The 7,391-nt window shown below is 36.4% G+C and overlaps 1 protein-coding gene and 1 long non-coding RNA gene across 2 annotated transcripts; one reads left to right on the plus strand and one right to left on the minus strand.

Moving 5' to 3' along the window:
- Nucleotides 1-206: 206 nt before the first annotated feature.
- LOC145217557 (sodium- and chloride-dependent GABA transporter 3-like) lies at nt 207-5,061 on the plus strand. The gene is made up of 9 exons (XM_080084856.1): nt 207-455; nt 1,322-1,453; nt 1,537-1,786; nt 2,353-2,485; nt 2,570-2,704; nt 3,243-3,346; nt 3,556-3,649; nt 4,411-4,548; nt 4,879-5,061. Exons 1-9 carry the CDS (start codon nt 263-265, stop codon nt 5,059-5,061), a joined length of 1,362 nt encoding a protein of 453 aa, XP_079940982.1. The 5' UTR covers nt 207-262.
- Nucleotides 5,062-6,415: 1,354 nt separating this feature from the next.
- Nucleotides 6,416-6,861, minus strand: LOC145209597 (uncharacterized). The gene is made up of 2 exons (XR_013855126.1): nt 6,730-6,861; nt 6,416-6,652 (listed from the first exon to the last, which is right to left on the minus strand). It is a non-coding gene; the product is annotated as an uncharacterized LOC145209597 (long non-coding RNA).
- Nucleotides 6,862-7,391: the final 530 nt, after the last annotated feature.

Here is a 7,391-nt window from a genome sequence, read left to right on the forward strand (position 1 = left end):
TTTCGTTATCGCTTGCAACAGACAACACTCTCAAGGAAATACGATACTAAACGAGCGAAGCGACGCGTTATAAATTGGTTGTCTTTATTCATGCTACTGAGAAGGCTACATTAACAAACAGAATCCGTAAAAAGGTAGTGTAATCGTTTTTTACGTTTTCCACCAGTTAAGGCGGTAGTTCAAGAGGTCGCCTTTTTCGCAGCAAGATTACAAGCTGTTTGTGAAAACTGTTGATTGTCTTCAAAATCCCACGTCAGTACCTATGGAGGAAAATAATTGGTCTTCGGAAAATACAAAAAACAAAAATGGGGACATTAGAGCAGACAATCAACAAGATAAAAAAGATCGTGCAAAGTGGAAGAAATCTTTGGATTTTTTGATTTCGGCGATTGGTTTGAACGTAGGACTCGGAAATGTTTGGAGGTTTCCTTATCTGTGCTTCAAAAACGGCGGAGGTAGGAAGATGTGTTGAGTATAGGCCTGCCATACGTCCTCTTTTTGGAGGACATGTCCTCCTTTTTGACAAAAACCAAGTTGTCCTCCGAGGACAAGAAATAGTACCCAAATGTCCTCCTTTATAAAGAATTTCTGATTTACCAAATAAATATGTAACAATTATATATGCCTTTGAAAGAAGCCAAATATACATCTTCAGCTTATTTTTCAGAGAATAAAGGTTTTACATTTTTGAAAATACAAGCTTATTTTAGTAATGTGATGTGATAAATGTTAAACTTTATCCAAGCTAGTGAAAACCGTCTAATTTCTGAAGCTTTTATTTTTGGGTTGGCCTTAAAGTATTTTTTCATGTTCTTTTAACCATGTGTCCTCGTTTTGGGGGTGGAAATATGGCAGACTTAGTTCAGTAGCACGACACAGTGAGAGTGTTTGAGCCTTAAATAACTTGCTTCAGTTCGATTTCGCTGTTTTTGACCACTATATACACACAAGTATCAATGGTGTGCAATTGTGTAGCTAACGAAGCACATCTACTGTTACGAAAAACACACTACATTTAAAAAAAGGAATGAACAGATGATAACAACAGTCATCGCTGCATGAATTTGGATAAAACCGAATAGCCATTAGGTTATCATACTTTTAGTTGCAATCGGTTATTTATTCACATTTCAAGTTGTTTTATACTTCAGCTTAATATTTGAAACAATTACAGTTTGCATGAAGCTTTCTCAATAACGTTTATTTATAGCTGTGATGACAATTCCATCGTGACAAACATGATAAGCCAAACATGCCGGTGTTCCTAATGGTCCTGCCATTACCTACGTTCAAAACGTTTGTTCATTATTTCTCATTTCAGGAGCATTCCTTGTTCCTTATCTTCTCTTTACTGTGCTGATTGCGATTCCTGGCAACGTCCTTGATATCTCCTTAGGGCAGAGATTTAGACAGGGACTCTTGAAGAGTTGGAATATAACCCCAATCATGAAAGGTAACAAGATTGACATGAGTCAGCAAAAAGTTATCTACTGCTTATAAGTGATGAAGCAGCAAACATTTATGTATTTTTTGCAGGTATAGCAATTGCTCAAGTCATTTTACTAATAAATTTCTCGATATCCTATCCCATAATATTGGTGTGGGCAGTAAAGTACATCGTGGCCTCCTTTGCCAAAGAACTGCCTTGGTCCACTTGTCACAACGATTGGAATACTGTGAACTGTGTCACACCGAAAGATGTGAAGTTGAACTATACACAGTTGCCTGGCAACCAAACGGCGGGAAATTTTAGCGGGAAAGTGTCTGCGGCCACAGAGTTTTGGAAGTAAGAAACGTAGTAGTGAGAATTTTTTTTTTTTAAGTTATTGATATTTTTTTAACAACTTTTTTCGCAACAAAAGATTTTGAACTCTTTACATTTGACATTTAGAGTAAAATGTATCGTTTTTAAGGGAGTATTTTTTTTAAAAGAAGTGTACATATGGATGACAGTGCTGCTTTTTTGTTTTAAAGCATATGTTTATCGGAACAGCAAACATTAATACAAAGTCAAAACAATACGTAATATTCCTCATGCTCACTACAAACTACATTTGAAGACATTTTGAGTTTTAATTAACAATCTTAAATCGTTTCAACTTCAAATTTAATGTTCACATGGACATTTTTTAGGCTGTGACGACATGCACAGAAGTAGTAGTTTCGAAGTGACTAGTTGGCTCAAATTTCACATAGACTTTTCTTTGTTTACGTGCATCATCGACGTATTCAACATTATTTTCTTTGTTTACATCCGATCATCGACGTATTCAAAATTATTGAATTAATTAAAACAACATGCCATACCACAACTAAGTGCTTTAGTTTACAAACGATCTTACGTATTTCCAGCCTTAAAGTTCTTCAGAAATCCGCCGGTATCGAACAAATAGGAGATTTGGTTCCCGATCTGAGTGCTTATCTTCTTGTTATATGGATCGGACTTTACTTGTGCATCTTTAAAGGAATTAACTGGTCAGCCAAGGTAAAATTCAAAAACAATTTTTCATTTGCATTCAAATTTATTAAACCACAGTTACACGTAAATTTGTTTTACGTCATAATTCAGATTGCCTACGTCACAGCTACACTACCTTATGTTTTTATTGTCGTCATCCTTATACGTGGTCTGCTGCTTGAGGGCGCTAGTGAGGGAATTAAATACTTTTTAATCCCTGACTTGAACAAGTTGTTGGATTCTGGGGTAAGTGTAAAGGCAGCGAATTGCCCAGAAATCATTGATCTGTTTACCGTTTTCGTTGCAACTGTAACAAAATACAATTTAGTTTTATCAGTAACATAAGTCTATTTTTCTTTGTGATTTTGTGGTAATAAACTATTTATTCCAGTAGAAGAAACTGTTGGATTTGATCATGTAGAAATGTGGTATCCCAAAGCTTTTTTGTTTTTTCAGTGTGGTCAAGTTGTTAAACACTGTTTTAAATGGATAAAAGTTAGGTGGTTTGTTCAAATGGCTCTGTCGTAAATCTTAACCAGGTTTGCACCAGCCACAGTGTATCAGCGTTCATTTATAAATTGATCTAAACTTGTAAAGCAGCCATGAGTTCGAATCAGGCCGCAAATAATTTCTTACAATGTATAATTCTATGCTAAAAGGAAATGGTAAAAAGGTAAATCCTGATTTAGCACCAGTCCAAAATAAAGCCAAGATGTAACTAAAGTTTTCTTGGTGTCTTTTCTTCACAGAAAATAATTGATCATTTGATTCAATGTTTTGACAGGTTTGGGTCAGCGCTGGGTCCCAGGTTTTATTCACAAACAGTCTGGCCTCAGGTGCTCTTATATCACTTAGCACGTTTAACGACTATCACCACAACCTGTGGAGGTACGTCTGTACTTGAAGTGGTTACGTAAAGTTGATTTTTTTACCCTTTCTTAAATCATTAAAAAAATACTGGTCGTCTGGTAATAGCATAGCACCAAGTGTAGAAAAATGTGGCTGTTTGTGTGACTGGTAAATATAAAGAACAGTTTTTCTGAAAAAGAGGTATATAAAAGGCATGTTTTTGAATATTTGTTGTACCTTCTACACAGAGATGCTTTCCACATTGTGGCAGCAAACATTATTGCTAGTTTCACTGCTGGGTTTGCTGTTTTCTCTTCTTTGGGTTTCATGGCAAACTACCAGGTAAGAAATGAATACTGGATATTGGACATAGACTTAATAGTAGCTGTGTTAGGATTATAAGTTGTTTGTAACTTAAACGAAACTTTCAGCCAATTGACATCTTTTTGAAATTCCACATTTGTCACTTTTGTTTTCACACACAAGCAGTTTTCACTCATTTGTATAGTTGTAAAGTTACATTTTTCACCAAGTTTGTAATTTTGTTTTGTTTTGCTGTAGGTTGTAGTTATACGGCGCTGCATTACATTTACAGAATAAAACCTTAGATGAAGTCGCCTCGTCAGGTCCGGGCTTGGCCTTCATAATTTACCCGGAAATCCTTTCACTTCTACCGGCTCCACAACTCTGGTCCGTTCTGTTCTTCCTCATGGTTCTATTCCTTGGATACGACACACAGGTCGGAAGAAAATGACTTGAAACGTATGATTATATAACTCCCAATGTTGCTGAATAATGTTTAGGCTGGCAATTTCCCAACAAAGATCGAAATGTGCTACATAATTGTGATCTAATTTCGCTGGGTCTTACCGCCAAGTCTAATGTAAGTCAAATAGTTGAGCGCCAGCCTCGGATAACCCCTGTCGTGGGTTCGAATCCCATCGCTGGCTAAGTGTTTTCACCCTATTCTGCATGGAGGTGCTTTGAGACCAGCTCGATTTGCTAGTGCGTCCCTTTGTTAAATATTCTTGTCAGTTTGAACAATTTTTGCAACATAATTCATACCAGATGAATATTAAGCTCTTAACTTTTGGTGTGTTCAGTTTGTTTGCTTGGAAGCAGTTATAACGGCAATCATGGACAACTGCCGGATCTTGAGACAATATAAATATGGCAGGAGCATAACACTAGCGATTCTGTTTGCTGTTTTCATGTTACTCGGTCTTTCCATGGTCACACAGGTTTGTTTTTTCTATAACTTTTTAGTCATGGTAGAAAAACATTGAAAATCAAATCAAACCAAATTCAGTTTATTTGCTTTGTTACTTTGTCATTCATAACTGTTAAACGTTTTTTTATAGCAGCAAGGACACCCAAAAAACATGACTTATCAAGTGAACTAATAATGTAAATTCGCACCTTGGGGTTTTCTTTTCAAACTCTGGTAAAAGCTGCTTAAAATTAAACTAAGAAAAAAATTAACTGAAGCACTTCAGCAAAGTGTCCAAAAGGCGACAATTTAAAGCTGGTATGTTTACTCAGGGAGGTGTTTACATCTTTGAACTGCATAGCTCTTACGGTGTCGCGGGTTGGTGTTGGCTTGTGATGGTTATGTGTCAGTGTGTGGCCGCCTCGTGGTTCTACGGATTCGACAGATACTGGGAGGATTTGGTAAAGATGATTGGCGAAAAGAGAGGAAAGATGTGGATCAAAATATCATGGAAGTTCATCTCACCCTTAACTTGCGGGGTTAGTTGTTTAAAATTATGAATTGCATCTGCCCTTATTAAATTTCCAAGCGCTCACAGCGGCGCGTTGTAGTTTCTGAATCCTGTTTTGTATTTTTCGTTTGTTTTAAGATACAAATTCTTAACTGATAAGATTTTGTTTGGTCAGATTGTAAGAGTTTTGTAGACTTTAGTGAGGACGTTTAAACTTCTTTTAACTCATTTACTTACCAAATCAATTTTCATAATTTCCACACATTTGTACCATTTGCATATTTTTGGTTCTGCTAACTATATTGATTTTTACTTAAATTTTACTGAATCACCCTGTCTTAACATTAATGATTAATATCAGTTTAAAGAATATATAACTTAACCACTTAACAACCGTTCAAATCATCTGCTTTGTCTCAATGAAAGAAAAGAAAAACTGTAAATCTTTCAAGGGCTTGAACAGTCAACAAATAAGCATAATAAGCATGTCGTCTGATCTTACACACAGGCGATGGCAATTTACCTAATGGCGAACATCAAACGTCCAACATATGATGACTATACTTACCCTGTATGGGCTGAATGTATTGGGCATCTCACAAGTCTAAGTTCAATTGCGTTTATACCTGGTTACGCAATCTTCAAACTCGTGAAAACTTGGAGGAACGGTGGAAATATTGAACAGGTTTGTACCAGTAGTCCAGGCGAAGAGATCATGTTTGTTTTATCACAGTATACCTGGCCTATAAGATGTGAAATTAATCGAGGTTTGAAAACATTGATATGAATGTGACCTTATCGTAAAATACAAAGTTTTGTGTGTGATTGATTTAGTTACTGGCTGCGCAGAAGATAGACGAAGAACCAACATCCGGGTTACCAACCACAGCTGCATCTGACAACAAAGAAACACTGCTTTGACCTCATTCTGACCTTCAGTCTGATCAACCATACTGGCTTACTTTTACCTGGATGTTACGCTTTACATAGTTTTTGAACACGAAAAAGCTTTTATTTTCGATTTTGTGAGAACACAAAGCTAATTACAATTAGGTCTGCTTTAGCCGTTTGCACTCAAAAAACATGCATTCATTCAAATTGCGCTCCTTGCAAGAGAGGAAATACATAATTTAAATACTCATTTTGTGCTTACCAATATTGAAGTTGTTAAAAGTTTTCTCTCTTTTAGCACATTGTACTATAGACAGGAGACGACAAAAATTTCGCCGCTTTACGGTCGATCGTCACCTTGTTGAGGCGGGGAGGGGCCTTTACATTATAAGGAAAGAAAAAAACAAAAATAATGCAATCACGTTATTAAAAAATCACGTGAAACTTGTTGAAATGGTTTCAACTTTTATGAAAACTTTTTAGCATCTCTTGTTGAATATCGCCACCATATAAAGTTTTAAGTAAATATGAATATGTTTTTCTTTGGTTGATATGCATTGTATCTGGTGGAAAACGCATGATAGTTCATACTTAAAAAAATTTTTTTCCTTCACTTTAATTAGATTTTGTTACGAAAACAACGCAGTCCGATGTTTTAACGCAGGTTGGCGTAGGTGCTGTTGAAAATTGATGCGCAAAACTTCATCACGTCATAAATGTACTTGTACATGATCTGAAACAGTTTAAACGTCAAATAGAATAAATTTGATATTGTTTTACTATCGTGGCACTTTTAGTGACAATACATACCTGGCTGTTGACCATGTTTGATTTCAGACTCCGTAGATCTTCTACTGCCCGAAAAATATCTATCCGCTCCTGGGATCTAAGCCGCTCGATGCAGTTGATGAGAACAATCAACATTCCAGAACGAGTACAGCAGTTCCTACGTACAAGGCGTGCCAAATGTATAAATCATGCATAAAAGAAAACTGCCCCGGAAACACTTGAGTAACACTACAAAAGCTTCTCATTTATAAAAGTCTAAAATTCTGTATAGTATGTAAATATTCTCTGAAAAAGTTTTGTGGCATAGATTTAATAACTTGCACCTGCAATGGACCAGTAATTTCGGTCTTCTTGGTGGATTTTCTGGCATAAAGATGTCAATGGAATCGATGGCATCAAGTAAAGTGGCAGGCTTGGGAGGATTCTGATCTTCTTTCCAGTTTAACCCACATATATGGGTGACGATGACAGGTTGCTGCGTATAAAGCGATTCAATAAAATGCAGGCATTTGGCGCAAAGTGTAATTTACTATATGAATGAACACACACAAACACACACAAACACACACAAACACACACAAACGCATACACACACACACATATACTAGCACAAACATAACAACACACACATAGACACACACAAACACCCACACGCACGAGGAGACCTATAAACACATTTAGAC

This window comes from Phallusia mammillata, chromosome 1 (assembly GCF_965637545.1).
Source record: "Phallusia mammillata chromosome 1, kaPhaMamm4.hap1.1, whole genome shotgun sequence".
Lineage (NCBI taxonomy): Eukaryota > Metazoa > Chordata > Ascidiacea > Phlebobranchia > Ascidiidae > Phallusia > Phallusia mammillata.